This window comes from Columba livia, chromosome 18 (assembly GCF_036013475.1).
Source record: "Columba livia isolate bColLiv1 breed racing homer chromosome 18, bColLiv1.pat.W.v2, whole genome shotgun sequence".
Lineage (NCBI taxonomy): Eukaryota > Metazoa > Chordata > Aves > Columbiformes > Columbidae > Columba > Columba livia.
The window spans coordinates 1,644,878-1,665,301 of NC_088619.1; the positions used below are offsets into that span (position 1 = coordinate 1,644,878).

Consider the following 20,424-nt stretch of genomic DNA (forward strand, 5'->3'; position numbering starts at 1 on the left):
GGAACAAACAGTATCTGCAGAGCGGTTTGTTTGAACAGCAGATACAATACTGGGTGCTCATTCTCAGACAGAATATGTATTTCATGCCAATCTGGAGCCTGTTTGAAAAATGAGGCCAATGACCAGGAGTTCGAGTGTGTCTGGCTGGAAACATCCAGGCATGTTCAGAAACGAGTGGACTCTCACTCGTGAAAACCAAGCTCCCCAAGAGAGCTGTAAATTGGACACCGCAACTGAAGCAGCCCTGACGTCCCTGTATTCCTCTGAGAACACTGAGTTAAAAGTTGGACTCACAAGAGCTTCCCCATTAAACGCCTGAGTTGGAGCTGAGAGCTTTTTCCTTCATTAGGACCAGACAAATTAAAATGAACACAGCAGACTGAATTTAAACAACAAGTTACTCGTTAAATAAGAGACAGAAGAGTGCAGAGAAGAGAGAGACCATGTGAAAGCAAGAGAGAGCCCACAAATGAGTAGACGTACAAGGCAGATGATGCTGAGACGGGCAGGAAAGGCGGCAGTAACAACGCAAACTGTTACAACTGCCAAGGTGATTTTCGGAAGTGATGAATCCAAAACAAACAGCAAATTCTTAGCTCCCCTGAAAAAAATTGAGCTAGAAAGGGCATCTAAGGACCTGGTAAATGCATACCAGGGAGTAGAAATATACTGTTTACTCTAAGAGAACAAACGATTTACAACAAACTGAGCAGTAAGAAAAGAGCATTTCCAGGGCCGGCCGGGGAAGCAGCAGCCCAGCAGCTCTGGCACCGGCTGTCAGCCCGAGCTGGGGTATTTCCAGATGAGGACGGCACCGTCCGCGCTCACGCTCACGATGTACTTGTTCGCGGGGCAGATCTTGAGGCGGGTGATGTTGCCGCTGTGGCCCACTCCCATGTGAGTCACCGTGCCCTCCTTATAGTCCCACAGCTTCACCAGATGGTCGTCACCACCTGCGTCAGGCACAGAGGAAGAACAAACGATTACAATGACAGGACAAGGGGTAATGGGATCAAGCTGGAACACAAGAGGTTCCCCTTAAATTTGAGAAAAAACTTCTTCTCAGTAAGGGTGACAGAGCCTGGCCCAGGCTGCCCAGGGGGGTGTGGAGTCTCCTTCTCTGGAGACATTCAAAACCCGCCTGGACGTGTTCCTGTGCGACCTCACCTGGGCGTTCCTGATCCAGCAGGTGGATTGGACTGGATGATCTTTTGAGGTCCCTTCCAATCCCTAACATTGATACTGTGATACTGTGATACACCGAGTTCTGCTGCTATTTGTTCCCCGCTCCCAGGCAGGGGAACGCTTCGGTGTTCCTAGGAAGAGCAGGATATGTTTTCTTGGGCATTATGGCAAAAACTGCTTCTGTTCTGCTGGGGTCAGTGTCCAGTGAAGGGCTCCGGACCTTCACCAGCAGATCCCAGTGAGCTACAGCAGCGTCTTCCCAGTCTGAACTACAGCCTGAACCACAGTATTTTTCTTCGGTGATTCATGTTCTTTTCCCCTTTAGCTGACCCCTTTTTTCAGCTTTTTCGCACTGTACTGAGATCCTTGGTTCACTGCCTTGCTTTTCCTGGTCTTAATACGACCTCCTTTCTCCAGCTCCAACCACGCACTCACCTGTGACAAAGGACGCCCCGTCCGATGTGATGTCCATCCCGTTGATGGAGCTCGACAGAGAGCCTTGCACTTCTCTGATTGCGGAGCCATCGAGCACTTCCCAGTACACAATCTAGAGAGCAGAGCAGAGCGGGGCGCTCAGCTGGCCGTGAGCAGCACACGGGTTTCAGCACCGCCCTGGGACACAACCTGCTGTGCAGGGACAGGAGTTTCACCCCAGAACCAGCGCCAGACCGTGTGTTGTGCACTGCAGAGTTCCTGCAGCTTTGCTCACCTTTCTGTCTGTTCCACTGGTGATTATCTGGTACTCTCCGGGATGGTAACACACACATTTGAACAATGTGTTGTCTAGGATCATTTGTTTTCTCACGTAACGCCTGCAAAACACCCCAAAATGAGACAGAGCAACAGCGTCAAAACCCAAACTTTGCCTGCCTGGAATGTCTCTGCCTGTGCTGTACATCAGATCTCTCTCCTTGGATATTCTCAGGCACTGCTCTGAGTTCAGGGTTCCATGAAGCCCGTTAGGCTATCAGTTCTGTTTCCATCACAGCTGCCCTATAGGACTCTTGATCTGCTGTCGTACGAAATGAAATGTTTAAACCCAGAATGCTTTCCAGGTGCTGTTCCCTATGCCAAGGTGTCCTCGGCCTTACCCCAGTGCAGAAAGTCTGCAGATCCGCAAGAGCTCGACACGAGTCACAAAGTTCTGGAAAACAGAGCTAGTGGGAAACTTGGGAACTCACCTGCTCCACCGTGGCCAAGCAGGATCCCGCACAGGAAAACAACCGCAGACAAAGGTTTGTCTGAGCTTTTCTGAAAAGTTTCTCGAATTGGAGGTTCTACATTCCCTGACCTCATTGTTCTTTCTAGAAGTTTTTATCTCTTAATGCTCTTTTTCCCCTCCTCCTCGCTATGTGGTGTCCCAAACCGGGCACAGTGACCCTACAGATATTACCAGCACTCCAAGTGCCTTGGCAATACTAATCTGTCGCCTTACACAAGATCCCAGATGACGCACGTTCCATCCAGGCTGGCTGTGACACCCTCTTTGTCGTTCTTATTAATCTTGATGCAGGACACGGCACCTCTGTGCTCCTTCAGAACTTCCCTCAGCTTCTGGGTTTTCTCACCAATATTCCAGATCCTCACCTGAAAATCAGCAACACACATCTGCTCTGGTACCAGCTGGTCCTGCCGGAGCTCAGGAGGAGCTTTCCTGAACTTTGCCTTTCTCTGCCAACACGTACAGCAGCTCAGTCCCAACCATCTCCGTTGGCCTGTGGGTTATTGGTGCAGCTGACCTGTGAAGCTCAACTGAGTTCTCCACAGTGTAATCCACTTGCTTCAGGAATTCGTGGCCATCAACCCCAGGCCTTGGTTTTGCCAAGTGCCCGCTCTCCCATGCTTCATTTTACACAGCTCTTGATCAGGAAAAACCACCCAGGCCACGATCTATTGCCAGTGGTGCTTTCAAGATCAAAGCACAAAGCTGCTGCAATGGAATAGAAAGGAGCTACCCGCTATTTGTCCTACAGAGAACGCCAGGAAGGAAATACAAACCAGCTCTTTAAAGCTTTGATGTGAAACACGTGCCTGAAAGCACCTCTTTTCCCTGTGCTGGTAACAGCAAAAATCTTTCTGCTTTGAGGCCTTGATCCTTCACACCTTGCACGTCCTGTCCCACTAGTGCCAAACATTGCAATGTCTGTTCACCTCGACATTCCACTAAGGCCAAATCCCAGTGAAAATTTAGACATTTAGACACGGGCATCAAAGGCAGAGAAGAGCTGACCTTCCACGCTTTCGAGGCTGATGCCGAGTTCCCGAAGGGATCTGGATGTCCAGTTGCCACTTGCTCAAAGCTCAGAGCATCCCGATCCCTTCAGCAACCCTGAAGTCACAGCTTCCTGAGGACTGATTCTGACAGAACCATTAGCATCGCAGAGCAGCTTTTTTGTGTTCCGAACGAGTACTGCAAGTGCGCCCCTGTGGTTCTCCTTTCTGCTTAACCAACCTTTAGTTGTAATTCTGTCTCAGCTGCACATATCAGCCAAATAGAGGGGAGAGACAAATGAACAAAAAGGATTAAGAGCATATTCTGCATTAGAAGGATTTCCAAAACTGCCATGCCAGAAGAAATCGGGGCATTGTTTTACATGATGCCCTCTGAGAACAACAGCACATCTCAAAAGCTGATATCTTTGAACTCAGTCCTTGGCTCAAGCGGCAGCTCAGAACAGCTCCCGTTCTGACTGAGCACTTCCAGGCAATTCGCAGGCCCTGTGATGAGCGCACGAAGCTGCTCCAGGTTTTTAAGCACAAATTACCTGCCCGTCACCTCCTCCGCTAATGATCTGTTTGCAGTCGCTGGTCGCAGCAATTGCCGTCACTCCCAGGTTATGGGCGTTGTTGATCTCGTACATGGGCTCTCCCGTAGCGGGCACGAAGGCGCGGATTTTCCCGTCATTCCAAGCTGATGAACAGAAAGAAACAGACTGCCCGGGCGCACAGACTTTCCTCACACTGTTGTCGCTCTTTCCTTTCCAAACCAACCCCTTTTTATAAATAAGCTCCCACATAAGGCCCACGCTGTTAGATCACCAGCATACCCGTGAAAACCACTGTACTGCAGATGAGCCCACAGAGCTACGGTCCCAAACACACTGTTGAAATGTAATTGCTTTTGGATTCTGGCTGTGGACAAAGTGGTTTGGTAACCATGGGGAGGCTGCACGGCTGCTCTAGGACTGCAGGAGTCCCTGTGTCAGCAACTTGCACATGGCGATGGACGGCGGCTTTATGCAAATGTGCTCTACATACATCACAGGTGAAGCTGCTGCACACAACAAGGTTGATATTTTAGAATTAGGTAATTTAAATAAGACTGAACCGCATTCTGGATTGCCGGAATTCACTGATCCAAAGCAAGGTCTCCAGCCCTTGCCTTCTACCCTCACCGCAACTGCAGCACCAGGACAGCGGGGCTGCCAGCAAAGTCCATCGGACCAGCTGCATGCAAAGAGGCCTTTGGGTGTCGCCATGAACTCCATTTAAACGCTTTCCCAATTTAATCTTCTCTTCATTTTAACATACTGATGTTTATTAAGTTGAGCAACCACGGCTCTGGGCTGACCATTACCTGAAATGATGACCATGCCGTCCCTCGTCACCTCGACCGCGTGGCAGGTGACGTTGGGGACGGTGATTCGCAGCCGCTCCAGACGTTCCGGCGTGTACCACACTCGAATGTCGTTTGTGGAGCAGGTAACGAACAAGTCCGAATGTCCCCTGGAGAGTTCAGAGAGGAGAGGTAACGAGGAGGGGCACACAGAAACGCTCCTTGCTCTGTCACAGCTCAAATCGTCCTCCAAAGCTCGGCTTTGCTAACCTGCAGCTGGGATCTGCCCCACAGGGATCCCCACGGCTAAGACAAAGGCCTTTTTTGGAGGATCACCTTTCTCACATGAAATTCCCCTGGTTTGGGTTCTCTTCAAAGATTCATTTTAAGGAACAGTTAAAGGGAAACTAAAATAATTCTTTCTGCTGAAGTTGAGACATTTATTTCCCATATTCAGTCTCTAATTCATGCGTTATATAGAATAGACACAAAAGTGGGTGTAAAAGTGCTGACTGCCCAGGTTTAACATCAGCCACTAACAGCAGCCTCACATTGTAAAGATGTCATTTTTTATCTTGCTTACTGGATGATTCCCATTCAACAGCGCTGAAGGCAATAGAAATGATGGCAAAGTCTGTTCCTAATATACTTGTTATAAATGTTGGAATGAAACAAGACCTGCAGCATTTCAAAAGCCATGGGACACAGTGCTTTGAAATAAGCTCTAAGCCACTCGTCCTAGGGATGCAACAGAAAGTGACATCTAGAAAGGTACCGCGAGCTTTTGTTCAACAGCACCATCAGTGCCCAGAAAGATGAACCAGGACAGAGAAAACCGGCACAACAAAAGTGTGGCCTCTTTCAAGCCCAGCTTGCACGGGTGCTTTATCAACCAGGATAACATCAGCAAGTGAAGGATTCTGAAATAAGCCAGAACAGGGAAATTAAGCCCGTATTTCCCCATCAGCAATAGGCTTTGTTCAAGAGCAGGCAACAGATAAGAAGTTCAAACATCTACGCAAGGATGTAGTCCTGTAGTCCTTACAGTCAGCACTAATGGCTGTGACACAGGCGTGTCAATCAGCGGTATCAGCAGCACATCACCCTAAAGCTCCACCTGATTTTCTCATTAAATGAGAAGATGTGGGTTTGAGGCTGGCGGCAGGCGGGGAGGAGCGCTTCCTGCTCCCTGCACTCACTGCACCTCGGTGACATCTGACCCTTTGTGCTGGGCCGAGAAGCGAAGCAATAAAAATACGCCAAAAATGTTCATTTGGATCAAAATCCCATTTTCCATCTGGAGAGACGATCCATTGTGGGTTTAAAAAAACAAAATAAAGAGTCACGATGCTACTACCCAGGAAGGGAACATTTGCTGTGCGTTCACAAGACAAATGCAGAGCGACCCTGGGACAAAAGGGGGAGGCTGCCATCCCTGCCGGTGCCCAAACATCAATAATTCAGGTCTTTTTACTTATCATCCTTTCCGCAGATCAGTGATTTTTCCAGTGCTCCAACTGAACTGCTGCCTTCTGCTTTGAGGCAGCTGCTCACCGTCACCCCGGCGTTTTTTGGGCAGGTGACAGCATCGCCCGTATCAATCATCCCAACAGATGGTACCAGGCTCTGGGTTCCTGTGGTAAAAGCTGCGCACACAGGCACCCTGACCTCAGCAGCAGCTCCTCAAGCTTCTGCACCAGCCAAATACAGCCCAGCCCGTTATACTCACTCAGGAAAAACAACGTCGTTGACGGCTTCGGTGTGACAGACGGCGACCAGCTCCTCTTTAAATGTAGCGTAGGCACTGCGGTACATCTGGCATTTATTTGTCCCTATAAAGAACTGGTCGTCCCGACCTCTACACGTCAGGGAAGTGACAGCACCTTCAACTCGCATTCTCCTGTGCAAAGAAAGCAAAGGTTTGGCCCGACATTGACCTCGAGGAACTTTCATTTTCCAGCTTCTCGAGAATTCGACTTTTGCTGTTTCCCCAAAAAGCTCCGCACTAGGCTGTGATATCAAGATGCAAGAGCATGGGCAGGACTAACATTCCATTCCCAGCCACGTTTACTACTTCCCATGATCTTGCCCGTCCCACCTGCTGCTCTGCCAGGGCTGGCACAGGCAGCACTTTGGAGACTTGATTTCCTGCACCAGGGCCTAAGGTAACAACAGCTTTGTTGATATTCTTGCTCAAGTGCACTTCAATATCCCACTTTCAAGGATGTTTCCAGACAGTTTAGACCTTCTGGGAATAGTTTCAGTCGTACAAAGCTAAGCTTGCAGAACTGTACACTTGAAGGGGATATTCAAGCAATGCCAAATGAGTAGGTGTGAGCCCAATTTTCAAATCACGTATGGGGAAATGACGCCTGCAGCTTTCTATCTGGTATGCAGAAAAAAGCCTTGCAAAACTCCAGCACTTCCAGACACGTGCCTATAAAATTAGCAGAGCCCCGCTTTACAATCCCATGACCCCCAACAAACCCTTTTGGAGATGGCAACTACTACTCTTTCTCACCCGGCGTAAATAAGCATCATTCTATTGACTTCAACAAATCTGTCTGGCTTTGCATCAGTTTAGGATCTGACTCCTACTGCTCCAAAGGAAACAACAGTCATTTACAAGGAAGGATCAGAGGGCACTTCCCTGCAAACGCACGCAGTAATTTTCAGTTTGCTCCAACCTCGTGACGCTGGAACCAGACCGTGTATTGTGTCTGCAGGACTGAAAAACTGAGACTGACTTGGATTATGCCTTTCCATAGAAATGATTGGTTCTTATACCGTGACCCTTTTGGAGGAATTGTCACCTCTCCCCTCCTGATTCTTCCATCTACAAACTCACTTCTTTACTTGGAAGTCTGAGCCTGCACAGAGAGCTACAGTCCCTTCTCCGGTGCCGACTATTAAACCTCCTGTCTTCGGCAAAAGCAAAGCTGTGACTCCCTAGGAGAAAACAGGATGAAAACGCAATCGGATGGGAGCAGAGGCTCCTTGCTGCTGCAGCCACGCTGAACAGCACAACGGAGTCTCTACCGGGCTCCCGACGGCGGGGCTTATCTCACTCCAATATGGCTTTGTCAGCATTTTGTCACTGACCTGGGCTAAAGAGTGGCTCTCTAGAGGGAGAAGGGAGAAAAGAGTTATTAATTGCAGGTCTATATGAACTAATACAGTACGAGGAGCGAGCAAACAGCATTATCTTGGATTCTTCAGAGCAGCTGGGACCACGTACAGAGCCTGACCTCATCGCAGCAAGCGATACCCACATCGTGGAGCGGCACTCGCGCTTTTCCCTCCGCGTGTCCTTCATCCAACAGCCACGAAAACAACAGAGGACACAACTCAGCTTAAATGGTCTTTCCTACAGCTCTTTTTAGGATGATCCTCTGCGTCTCAGGCCTCTCTCTCTGTCTGAAAGATGCAATCCCATCTCCCACCTATTAGTAATCAAATACGTTTGTCACAGGAAAGCTTTGGAAATGAGTCAGCCCATGGTCATCCCGGGTTTCTGCTGTTACTGAGCAGAGCAGATCAACGGGAGGCCAGCCACTGGAAAAGGAGAAATGCTGTTCGGTGGATAAAGTACCAGGCTACAGGAAAAAAATGCATGACAACAAAATCAACAAAAAACACCCAAACAAATGAAAACAGTCCTCAGCCTTCCACAAAATACAAGTGTAAGAAGAGTCAGATCTGCTTCAGGTCTGTCACCTGTGAAGTAATATTACTGTTCCATGTACAACAGATTAATTCTTGAAAATCACCAAGAGACTCCAAGATAGGCTGCCAGAGGAGTGAAATGACTTCTGTGGGGTTAAATCACAGTATCACAGTATCACAGTATGTTTGGGATTGGAAGGGACCTCAGAAGATCATCCAGTCCAATCCCCCTGCTGGAGCAGGAATGCCCAGGTGAGGTCGCACAGGAACACGTCCAGGCGGGTTTTGAATGTCTGCAGAGAAGGAGACTCCACAACCTCCCTGGGCAGCCTGTTCAGTGCTCTGGCACCCTCACTGAGAAGAAGTTTCTTCTCAAATTTAAGTGGAACCTCTTGTGTTCCAGCTTGGTCCCATTACCCCTTGTCCTGTCATTGTTTGCCACTGAGAAGAGCCTGGCTCTATCCTCACGGTACTCACCTTTTATATATTTATAGAGATTAATAAGGTCCCCCCTTAGCCTCCTCTTCTCCAAACTAGAGAGACCCAGCTCCCTCAGCCTTTCTTCATAAGGGAGATGTTCCACTCCCTTCATCATCTTTGTTGCCCTACGCTGGACTCTCCTGATATTCTAACTTGGGAAAATATCCCTACGAGCTTGGGGGAACTTCTGCATGAGTGAAATGGAAAGGACAAAACCATGAGATAAAGGAGCTTTGTGCCACCAAACTGGAACTGAAAACGAAGTTCCCGTCCCAGAGGCGCCTGCAGAACCTGTGGCCGGCGGCTGTTCCGCCCAGACAGACCCGCAGGGACGGGCAGGAGCTGTTGGACTGACACCGTAAGTCACAGTCCAGACTCCAGCAGCATTTGCCGCTCCCAGGTTCATAAGCACCATTGCCAGCCCTTGGGATCCCACCAGCAGGTTCGCAACGTTCAGATTGTTTCTCCTTTAAGCCCGAGCCATTATGGGAAAACAACAATTTCTGTTTGGTGGTGGCTCTTCGGGGAAAAACAATGCCCAGCTCCAGCATTTAGTGTTGTGAAAGCACCAAGAAGTCAATTCTCAAAGAGCGACCAAGAGGCGACTCAGAGTAATTCTGTATTTATTCCCCAGGAAGAAACCCCTGTCGTGGGCTTGACTTGTGACTGGGGAACACACACAGATGTCGCTGCTTTAGGATTCAAAGTCTGACATCTAAGCAGCACCCCCAGCCTTCCTGTGCTTCTCAAGCATTAATCCGGCCTAAGCCCGGGAAATGTTCAGCATTTAACACCTTCAGAGGGTTTAGAAAAACCAAAGCCACAAAGTGTTGGTTTTGTTCGCGGAAAGGACTGAAGGTCTAAGGAAGGAGAGAGAAGAAGTGAAGAAAGAAGAGAAAAGAAAATGGACATCTGAGCTGTTTAGACCCAGAAAGGACACGGAAAAAGCCACAGGCGAGGTCTGATGAATCTGGGAAAATTACTTTGCTTCCATTATCCACGCAAATAGAAGCAATCGGTTGTTTTTAAAGGCTTGCTTATACGTTTTAAAGGAAAAAACCCCAAATCACCAGAAGCGTTACTGTGCATTCCAGCGCTGGCAATGCAGGCAGCCTCACACCTACCTACGCATCGGCTTAAAGACGATTTAACTTGAGGATCAAATAACCATGGGCTGCAGAAAAGAACCTGACACATGCTCTCCCGCTCTGTGATTCACCAGCACTGAGCTCCCCGTTCGCCGGCTCCAGCAGCAGCACGTCCGCAGTCTCCTGATGGGTGACAAACACGACCTGCGGAGAGGATCTTCTGCCACATTCTCACAGCGGCAGCGGCGCCGGGTTTCGTGCAAATGTTCTCAGCAAACGCACAAGAACAAAGGGATTCTTTTGCATTAGAAAGACGATCCACAAGCAGAGCGGTTTCTGAGCAATGCTTCTGGAAACTTCCTCCGAGGCGCTGGCAGCGTTTGGCGAGTCCCCTGTTATCACGGGCCCATCACCTGGCTGCTGAGCTCCTGGTCTGCGGTTTTGCCCCTAAAATCTTCCACCTCAGACGCCCTTTGGGTTCAGCGTTATGGCAGGTGGCAGCATTACAAATGCAACCTATGACTACGGAGTTTATCTGATTACAGCTCCTTGCTAATGAATTAAAGCTTTGGCGGCGCTGCCAACACTGCTCTGATTGTTCCAAGCTGTTCTCTGCAGTTCTTCCATTGGAGAGGGAAGCAGGTGTTATTAAGACAGAAAGAACCCCAAACACCCAAAACCTTAGAACGGCCAGGATTCATTGCCAGGCTCTCAAAATCATGGGAGTTCCACTTCAACCTTAATTTGACAACTGTGCTTTTGTCCAGCCTGTTCTTTGCATTACCATCAGTAAACAGCTTTATAAGCTTTAAAAGCTGCACTTGTTATTCATAGAGTCAAGTAGTCCACGTTAATGCTGCGATGAATGCTCTATTTCATACCCTGCCAGTGCTCTTGTAGGTGAAATGCAGAGTCTAACGTAGGAGGTTAAAAACATCACCATTCATTATTGACTGCTCACCCAAAGAAACCAGCGCTTTCAAGTACATAAAAGTAAATAAAAGCACCATCAGAACTGCAGCCTGCCCGGTCCCTTCCTGCAGGGATTCCTGCTCTTTGTCCCACTCAGATCTCTTGCAAAGTTCCTGAGCGCTCTGTGAACTCTTCCAGCGCATCTCCTGTCAATATTTATTTCTTTTTACAATGCAAATCACTCCAACTACTTCTGAAAATGCGTTTGCAATTGTACATCCCTCTTCACATTCCAACGGGTGCCTTACAGCTCCTCAGGCCCGCGGCAGGGAGCAAAATGAATGCTGCTGTTTATTCCAGTCTTTATACACCTTAGAGACAGGCACTTAAACTTCATACCAGATAGATGGAAAACAAGTTGCTTCATCATAACAAACTATTTTGCCACTCCTCTTCAAAACAGAAACCAAGAAATCTTCAGATCCTGTCTATACAATAAACACGTTCTTATGTATCTAAAGGCAAAGTTCCTTTAAGGGTGCCCCACCTTGTTTTCAATAGAATCGCCTCCTCACCCCGCAGTATCTAAACCCTTTACAGATGTGCTCGGCGTGGGGTGGCTGTGGACTCCAGGTTTGCAGTTTCACGCTTTGCCACCGGATCGTAATTCCCCGATGCAACTGGTGAACATGGTTTGCAGAGGTTTGTTCTCAAACACAGACAGCATTGCAATGCGTGGCTCCAGAGGGGAGAAGTTTTGGTACAAGTGCTAATGCAAGGTACATTTTCAAGAAAGACACACAAGATGTCTTGGTTAGCAACGGGATGGACTAAATTGTGTGGAAACAAGGATGCAAATAGTTTTGTTTTGATAAACGCTGTGGTTTTGACTTGAAAAAACATCTGCAAAATACCTCTTTCGGCACTGGAGGTGAGGCTACAACTGGAAATTGCTGCCATAAAACACGAGATCCTACGTGTGTCCAGCGAGCACTTGTTGACAGTCCAGTGACAAGGCATGATTTGTGTGCAGAGATGTGCAGGGGGTGGGCGGAAAGGGAATCACAGCACGGAGCTGGGAAAGAGAGCTGGAAAGTATGAGAGGGGATCTGTGGCCGAGGCACTGACAGTAACTGCAGAGAAAAACGTCCCAGCGCCTTCCCAGTGACGGCAGCAACACGGGTTTGCCCTGGTGAATTCCCCTCCTCGGGCACAAGGGAAGCGCATTGGGAAGAGCGAGGGAGAGAGCAAGAGGAGAAGGGGTGACGGGGCTGAGCGCGTCTGACCGAAAAGCCTGTGAACAGGAACGCCTGTTTGAAGCGGGAGGGGAAAGGAGGCGACTGGGAGGACTCCTCGCTATTTCCATCCAATGTGAATGTCTCCTTTTCTCTCCCGGCTCCCCCAACGACCAGTGCCACATACTAAGAAGCTGCCACCACATTACACTAATAAACCCAAGCTGAAGCCAGATTAGCGCCTACCAGCTCAGGGCTCGTCCACAAGGCTGGCAGGCGGCTGTGACGAGACCCACTTCTGGATCTTCCCTTCTCCTCAACACCTTGTCAGCCTCTTGCACAGTCAAGGGGCCTGTTTTCCCCCAGCTTTTCACTCTCAGAAGCCATGCCAGCTGAAGCTCATGATGCTCCAAAGGTCTCTGCCACAAAATGCTGTTCCTATGGATCTGCCTTACGATAAAACCCCTCACAGTACGGACTGGACTGTGCTCTGGCTTTGAGCCTCGGCTTTTTCTTTTGGACCCCCAAACGGCACAGCATCCTGCTCGTGACCCTGCCTGACGGCTTCTTTAGCAGTGCTCTCAGAAGTGTATTTTTGGTGAAGTTTTGTTTCAAGTGCATTTGGCACCTTTCCCTCAGCCCTGAGGACACGGGAGTTCAGGCCCTCGGGCGGCTTCAACCAGGGGCTCTGGGCGAGGTGCACGTGCTGCGAGATGGAGAAGGACTCAAAGCACGCAGGCATTGGAAGGGGAGGTGACAGTCACCAAGACCTTGGCCTAAGAGACAGCACAGAGCAGCCACGGGTCCTGCGTGGACGCAAAGCCCTGCAGGGGGGCAGCCGGACAAGGGGCTCAACCGCGGCCAGTGCGGGTGTCCCCACATGGGGACACACCTGCAGCGAACTTACCATTGCCAGCAGGAAAACAAAACACATCCATTCCTGTCCTTTAAGAGGGACACAGAAAAAAACTATTTGCATTCCTACAATGTAAGTGGGAAAAACAAGTAATAACTTCTCCACCCTTCTGGAACAGATAAACATTGAACTGTATTTCAAAGGATTCAGTGGGTCCAAGTTATCCCGGAGACATGGGCCTGCATTTGTAACGCAATAAATATTTCATCTGGAACGGGCACGTACATGGTTTGGATGCACCTGTCCAAGCAAAGTTCAGGAGGTTGAGGGAAACAAGCCCAGAGGAGAGTTTTCTTTGGGGCTGACTGCTGAACTGCTCTTACAGCCCCTGTGGGCTTGTGCTGCTCTCAGAGCAGATCTGCTGCCCCGCAGGACAGCGGCCCCGCGGCATCCCCACCAGCACAGCCGGCCCTCCCGCGGCAGCGCTGCCCCTGCTGCTCGCTGCTGGGCGTGCTGCTGACGCAGTCGCAAAACACATCCCAGCTTAGGCAAGGGACAGACCGAGACGCTACAAGAAGCCTTTTATAGCACCAAATAAGGAGAAATCAACAACAAGTGTTCTAGCTGGTGCCGATTGTTTTATCATTACAGCTGCCTGCATGCAGAATTCTTGTACGACCACCGGTCAGAAGCTCCTTATTCAGGAGATAACTCCTGTTTGAGGATGCTCAGACCCACGAGTCCCAATCAGAGACAAAAAAAAGCTAAGTTAAAAAACCCTTGGGGTTATGAACTCAAGAACTCAGAAGTTAAAAAGCAATAGAATCAATGTACCCTGTGCAACCTTGTTTTGTCCAAATTGTGCATACGCGTTACAATAAACTCTTGAATTACATTATTTATACTGCCTTTTTCAGTAAGATCTCTGCCTCATCAGTGGCAGAATCAGAACAGCAAAAAGACGAAGGGAAGTGGGGGAATGGGATGGGGAACAAACACAAAAAGAAAAGTTCAGTCCAGACAATTTAACACATTTGTGAGATCTGACTATGGGACCTTACAGCAGTAAGTGCGGGAAAGCCTCTCAAACAAGCGCTTCCACCAGCCTTCCCAGGAACGTCCTCTGTCTCACTCCAGCTCGTATCTTCTTAAAAGAAGCAAAAAAGTCAGGAACTACTCCATTTTTATTACTACTTTTCACTTTCTATGACGTTTACCAGATTAATTGTACAGAGTTTGTGGGATGACACACGAGATTCAAGTAAAACCCAAATTCTGAGCCAAATGAAGCTCAACGAAGGCGGGACAATGGGCTCAGCCTTCAGCATCAAGACCGAGACACAAGGAACTGACAGCGCAGGAAAAGCGTTAGTCTGAGAATCCGCTTTGTGATGGTTCTCCCGCAGGTTGCTCTACCTTCAGTCACTAACAAAGAGCAGGACAAGGACAGAATTGGAGTCACAGAGCTGCTACTCACCATGCTAAACTTCTTCTTCTGGGGCCCACAGGCAGTCAGCACCTTGCTGCTTGTGTTCACTTTCAGGACATCTCCACTCGTCGTGCCAAGATAAAAATCACCATCATCATCTGTCATCTATAAGAAAGCATAAAGAAAAAGAGATCACGGTCTGGATACTGAGACCCGTGTCCCACGCCTGACACTGGGCTGCACCAACAGCTTTAGTTCAGTGGATTGCCAAGAGTTCACCTGGGGGAACCCAGCCAATGTTTCTGTTCCATCACACGCACAGATCCAGAACACTGCTGAACGCCAGACACTTTCTAACCAAATCTAGATCATATTTTGAAGCATAAAAATCCGGGTGCCGGAGCCCGTGACCGTAACACGTGCTGCTTCTCTTGAGGAGCATCCAGAACACTCTTTCCCAGAGGCCGTGGGAGATCAACTGCCATGGCCAATGCTGAGGAACTTCACTGCCGTCACGCGCTTGGGACCAACATTTCCAGCATTATTAGAGAAACTCGTGGTTTTTCTCTAGTCTGTACAGAGTTTCTTAGTTTAGCAAAGTCATCTTGGCTGAAACGTACCTGAACACACACGGTGATTCTTCTCAGTTGCCCCGCGTAGCATTCAGATGGATGGATTTTTTTAGTTGCTGTGTCGAGTTCCCACACTCGAATGGTGAAACTATAAGAACAAATAGAGTGGGATCAAATCCACAGATGCAGAAACCTCCAAGTTTTTTCAGTACTACAAGAAGTAAAAAACCTTCACAAGGCTCCATTATTCTGATCTTTTAATACGGAGAAAAAGAACAATATCAGAGAAGTCTCTTATGGAAACTTTTTCCGGGTAAATCAAAAATCTTCAGCAAATACATATGTGAGGACACTCTCAACTCTTTTCTAGTGCAATTTAATTGACGATGTCAGAGACGATGTAATGTCTTTAAGCAGAGTCACCCTTACATTTAACAAAGTGCTAAAATTGCAAAGACGAGCGCTCATAAGTGCGAGTGCAGCCAAGAGCATCCAAAGCCGTCCCTGATGCACAGGGAGGTGCAGGCCCTCAACGCGTTTAAACGTCAGCCTGGATATATGGGCGCTGCCGCACATCCTTGCAAAACGCGACATTTTGTACAACTTTTGTTACAAGCCAGTGACCAACTGTACATCACATCTGGTGAGGACAGGAGATCATCCAACGATCGGCAAGACATCATTGTTTCGACATTAATTAGCCATTGTTCAGGGGCACTCATTGACTGCTTTTCTTGTGTAAACACTGGCAACTAAATATTTTAAACACTGCACGGGTAACGCTGAGTACAAAATCCTGCTATCAGGAGCAGAAGTGACACACGTGGGCCCCTGTGTGCTGCTCTGAAAACATATTGTTACATGGAGAACAAGCAGAAATGCCTTAAAGCTACAACCTGACGGATATTCATGAGTCCATTCAGAGTGAAAAGAAACAACACAAGCACACAGTTGCTTAAGTTTCCTTGTAGTTAAATAAAGACTCTTTGTCAAAGGAAATAGGGCCAGGGGTTCTCTCGCTCTGCTCGTTCCTCTCAACAAACCCTTACTTTCCAGCAGTGACAAACATCTCGTCCCTGCAGCTGGAGCACATGACGACGTTGGCATTGCCGGCGCTGCGCGGCGAGGCCGGGCTCCCGCACACAGCCTCTCTCTTACTGACGTCCCACACCATCACCCTGCAGGAGAAGAAAGCCTTGAAACAGCTTCGCTTTTTGACACTGCTTGGAAGTCAATTACTAAAAAACAAAAGCAAGACAAAGCCTATTGTCCTGCAGCCTGTTCCTACCAGGACACACAACAGAAGTAACTTTGTAGAGATTCTACCCAAGAAAAAACTTGTCACCAAAGTGTGGAATTGCAGTTTACATCCCCTGCTCCTGAAGCAAGGCTACGTGGATTTATCAGATCCCTTCTGCGGAGCACGACTCAAATCATACAGAATCACAGAACAGCTTGGGTTGGAGGGACCTTCCCAGCTCCCCAGTGCCCCCCTGCCATGAGCAGGGACATCTTCACCAGCTCAGGGTGCTCAGAGCCCCGTCCAGCCTGGCCTGGGATGTCTCCAGGGATGCTTCAGCCACCACCTCTCTGGCCAACCCGGGACAGGCTCTCACCACCCTCCCTGGAAAAACGTCTCAGGCCGCCCATAGAATCTGATTCTTGTCAAAAATCTTGTGCCAAGAAGCAGAAATCCTTACCTGCCGTCGTCCTGGCCTCCCAGGGACACAAGATAAATGCCTCTGGGCGAGAACGAGAGTCCCTCGACTTTGCCCTCGTGCAGCGAGAGCCGAGCAAGTAACTCCTGCTTTGGGAAATCCCAGAGGATGACGTCTGCCTGCGGGGCAAAGCAGAAGGGGGGGAGGGCAGAGCATGAGATGTAACTCGCAGGATCAGGGAGAACAACGTTCTCTGGCAGGAAAGTTGTTCGAAGGAGCCCAGCCCAAGCTTCTCTGCAGCCCTGGGCACCCCTGACACAAAGAGGCTTCAGACTGGGTGCTGTAAGAAGCATTATTCCAGCTGAGCACTTGAGTGGCTCTGCTTCATTTCAGCACCTAAATTTACCCTGAGACACTGAGTATTTGACTTGGATTTTAAAATACTGAAAGCACTAAAACCTGATCCCTTCCAAGTGTCTTGGGGTCTTTCAAATAGGCAAAAATAAAACGAACTTCAGAGGTCTAAAAATGCAGGTAGGTACCTGTCAAGGGCTTTTGACAGTCCTAAGCAGCTCTGGAACTCAGGTCTCACTTGAAATAGAACAGCATTTATTAATTAATTAATGCCTAATGAGATTTTGGCTGCCACACGCCCACAACACTTTGGATAAAAAGGACTGGAACTAAAAATCCCTCAGTCCTAGGGAGACTGCTTAATGTTTTACAAAAACATAAAGGCACATCCAGCAATGGAGTAACTACAATTTCCCATTCCCTTCAACATCTTCCCATTGCAGATATTTGTTTTCCAACAAAAGAAAAAATAAATGAAGGGTGTTCCCACCACTGGCAAGCCAACTCCAATTTCTCCGGTCAATACTAAGCGGTTAAAATCTGACATAAATAACTTACGTTTTTTCTATGGATAAGCAACATTTAATCCAATTCCTTGTATTCCTTAAACACGTGTTCATTAGAGCAAAAGCAAAACAGCGCTGGGCGCGCGGGGGATTCGCTCCGCCCAACACGCACACCTTTAAACAATAAGAAGTGTGCTGAAATACAGTAAGGTGTTACATATTCATAATGAGCCCAGGAACGCCTGTACATATTCATAACCTTTCCCCGCTTCTGATTAAAATGAGTCTCAGAGAACCATTTCCATAGACGCTCCCCTGTTGCGCCTGTGCAGTGCCACTTGGTGAATTTGAGGAGGGGTCTTTGGGGGTCTTTGGATGAAGCTCCTTCAGCTTCATCACAGTGAACTTTTTACCTCTGGCTCATTATGTTGAATTGACTGGACCCAAGCTGCCAAGTTGAACGAAACCAGACTGGCGCCCCCTTTTGCTGTAAATCTTCGTTATCTTGTCTCCTCAAGTTTACAGCTAAGTGCAGTAAAACTTCTCATCTTGGCATTCGATGGGGTTCTGTTCTTCTTAACATAAAGCTCTAAACTAAGCATTTATTGTGTGACTAAGCCTTAAAGTGTTAGTTCGTTAGTAGGCACCCATTATAAGTTTAGTTAACCCTTAAAATGTTAGTTCCCTCTGTCAATATAACATCATAAGCAAGTTTCATAACTTTTTACATAGAACTTAACCGCCTTTTTCCAGGTTCACAGCCTGTGCCTCATTTAGTTATATCTGTAAACATTAAACATCTTAGCACGAATCGCAACTGCATTTTTCACAAAATCAGAGCATTACCCACCTTGAATCCAATGCAGGTGACTTGTCCTGAAGCGACGTACATCCCATCCCTGGACACGGCAACGCAGGACACGTTATCGGTGTGGCCATGCAAGAAACTCTGTTTCTTAGTGTCCAGGTGCTGAATCACCACCGTACAGCCCAGGGGGTACAGGATGTGCTCCCTGTCGGGGTGGCAGATGAGGCCACAGGGAACATGTCCTGCAAGAGAAACGGGTGAAAGATCCGCTGGCTGCCAACAGTTCAGGGGCTGCAGAAACCACTGGCTCCCCACGGTTTACCTCACAAGGCGAGGGGGGGGAAGGAAAAGAACCTTCCAGTTCTCCCCAGAGCTGTTCAGCAGAACAACCCCGTGTCGAGCAGCACGGTCACCCTGACAAGGTTTGGACCACGCTGTGGTCCTGCAGCTCTGTGGATTCACAGGGCGCAGAGGCCCCAGCGCTCCAGCACAGAGGGCTCTGAGGACACGGCATCCAGCCCTGGTTGCCATGACCTCCTCAACAGAGCGGCAAGGCCGCACATTCCCCTTGGCGCCCAGCCCCATCCCCGGTGCTCACAACAGTGTCTGTGCAACCTGAGCTGGTTTCATGTGCAAATTATTCTCGTTCTGGGAAGCTGCGGAATTGGAAAACAAACAGAAAACCCCGCAATTCAGTCAAACTTTTCCTGTTCTTCACTTGGCACCGGTCCCTGGCAGCGCTGCCCCTGCGGCGCCGGGCACGGGGAGGGGGCGAGGGCGGCGGGAGCGCCCAGGACCCCCCTGCTCACCCCACGGTGCCCCACGCCGGCCCCACGGTGCCCCCCGCCCGGCCCGCGGTACCGTTGAAGCCGATGGCCGCCTGCAGCTCCAGCTCCCCCACCGCCCCGTCCCCCTTGGCCGCCGCCATCGCCACCGGGCCCGGACGCGCCTCCAGCGCAACGGCGCCTGCGCCCCGGCCCTGCGCGCCCCGGCCGCCAGGGGGCGCTGTTGGGCGGCGGGCGCCCCCCGGCGCCAGGCGGCCGGTCCCCGCGCGTGTCCGCGCGGCCGAGGCGGGAACGCGCGTAGCGGCCGCGCGCGTGGGTCCCGCTGCAGCCCGGGGCGGGCGGGACACGGGTGAGCGATCTCTGCACGTCCCCTCACGCGTCCCCTCCGCTTCCCCTGCGCGGTCTCAGGATTGTGTTTCATTCTCCACGAGTTCCGCACTGGATGCGAAGCGGGGGGGTGGTAGCTGGGCTGGCACCTGTGGGGCTGCACCCCAGAGTTGATGAAGACCGGGAGGCCGCCCGTCCCCCTGGGTGAAATCGGTGTGCGCAGCTCGCTCTCTGAAGTGCCTGCACACCAAGGCACAGCGTGGGGAGCAAGCAGGAGGAGGCAGAAACGTGTGTTCGGGCAGGAGATCATGACCTGGCGGCAGTTACAGAGACACGGTGGGACAGCTCACACGACGGGACGGTGCTCATGGACGGCTGTGTCCTCCTCAGGAAAGACAGCCCAGCCAGGCGTGCTGGTGGAGTTGCTCTTCATGTGAGAGAGCAGCTACAGCGTATTGAGTATTGTCCAGGCACGGATGGGGAGCGAGCTGAGCGTCTATGGGCGAAAGTTAAGGGGCAGGCTGGCAAGGGGGACACTGGTGTGGGTGACTCTTACAGGCCACCAGATCAGGGTGAGGAAGTCGATGAGGCCTCTGCAGACAGCTGAGAGCAGCCTCACAGTCACAGGCCCTGGTTGTGCTGGGGATTTTAACTTCCCCGATGTCTGCTGGAAGGACGACTGGGCCGGCAGCCACAGTCCAGGAGGTTCCTCCGGTGCCTCGACGAGAACTTTGTGATGCAAAGGGTGCAGGAGCCGACTAGAAGAGGAGCACTGCTGGACCTCATCCTCGCTGACAAGAAGGGTCTGGTTGAAGCGGTAAAGGTTGAGGGCTGCCTTGGCTGCAGCGACCATGAGATGGTGGAGTTCAGGATCTCATGTGGCAGGAACAGAATAACAAGCAGAATTGCAACCCTGGACGGGGAGAGCTGGACGGGGAAAAATTTAATGAAATATAACAAGGGAAGTGTAGAGTCTTACACCTGGGCAGGAACAACCCCAGGTTCCA

At 49.8% G+C, this 20,424-nt stretch overlaps 1 protein-coding gene across 2 annotated transcripts; it reads right to left on the reverse strand.

Annotated features, from left to right (window-relative positions):
* Positions 1-384: 384 nt before the first annotated feature.
* LOC135575717 (cilia- and flagella-associated protein 52-like) lies at positions 385-19,419 on the reverse strand. Of its 2 annotated transcripts, XM_065034413.1 has the most exons (14): positions 19,167-19,415; positions 18,348-18,547; positions 16,680-16,816; positions 16,029-16,157; positions 15,028-15,127; positions 14,456-14,572; positions 7,590-7,690; positions 6,471-6,641; positions 4,763-4,911; positions 3,951-4,096; positions 2,621-2,772; positions 1,895-1,997; positions 1,621-1,732; positions 385-953 (listed from the first exon to the last, which is right to left on the reverse strand). In XM_065034413.1, exons 1-14 carry the CDS (start codon positions 19,231-19,233, stop codon positions 778-780), a joined length of 1,860 nt encoding a protein of 619 aa, XP_064890485.1. In that variant the 5' UTR covers positions 19,234-19,415; the 3' UTR covers positions 385-777. The 2 variants fall into 2 exon arrangements, with proteins under 2 accessions (XP_064890485.1, XP_064890486.1); XM_065034414.1 differs by lacking the exon at positions 2,621-2,772 and having other exon boundaries at positions 19,167-19,419.
* Positions 19,420-20,424: the final 1,005 nt, after the last annotated feature.

Coding starts and splice junctions, on each gene's coding strand:
- LOC135575717 (XM_065034413.1), bottom strand. CDS start 19,233: ATGGCGGCGGCCAAGGGGGACGGGGCGGTGGGGGAGCTGGAGCTGCAG. Junction 16,817..18,347: donor TCACCTGCATTGGATTCAAG/GTGGGTAATGCT, acceptor TTTGCCCCGCAG/GCAGACGTCATCCTCTGGGA. Junction 1,733..1,894: donor CCAGTGGAACAGACAGAAAG/GTGAGCAAAGCT, acceptor TCTGCTCTCTAG/ATTGTGTACTGGGAAGTGCT.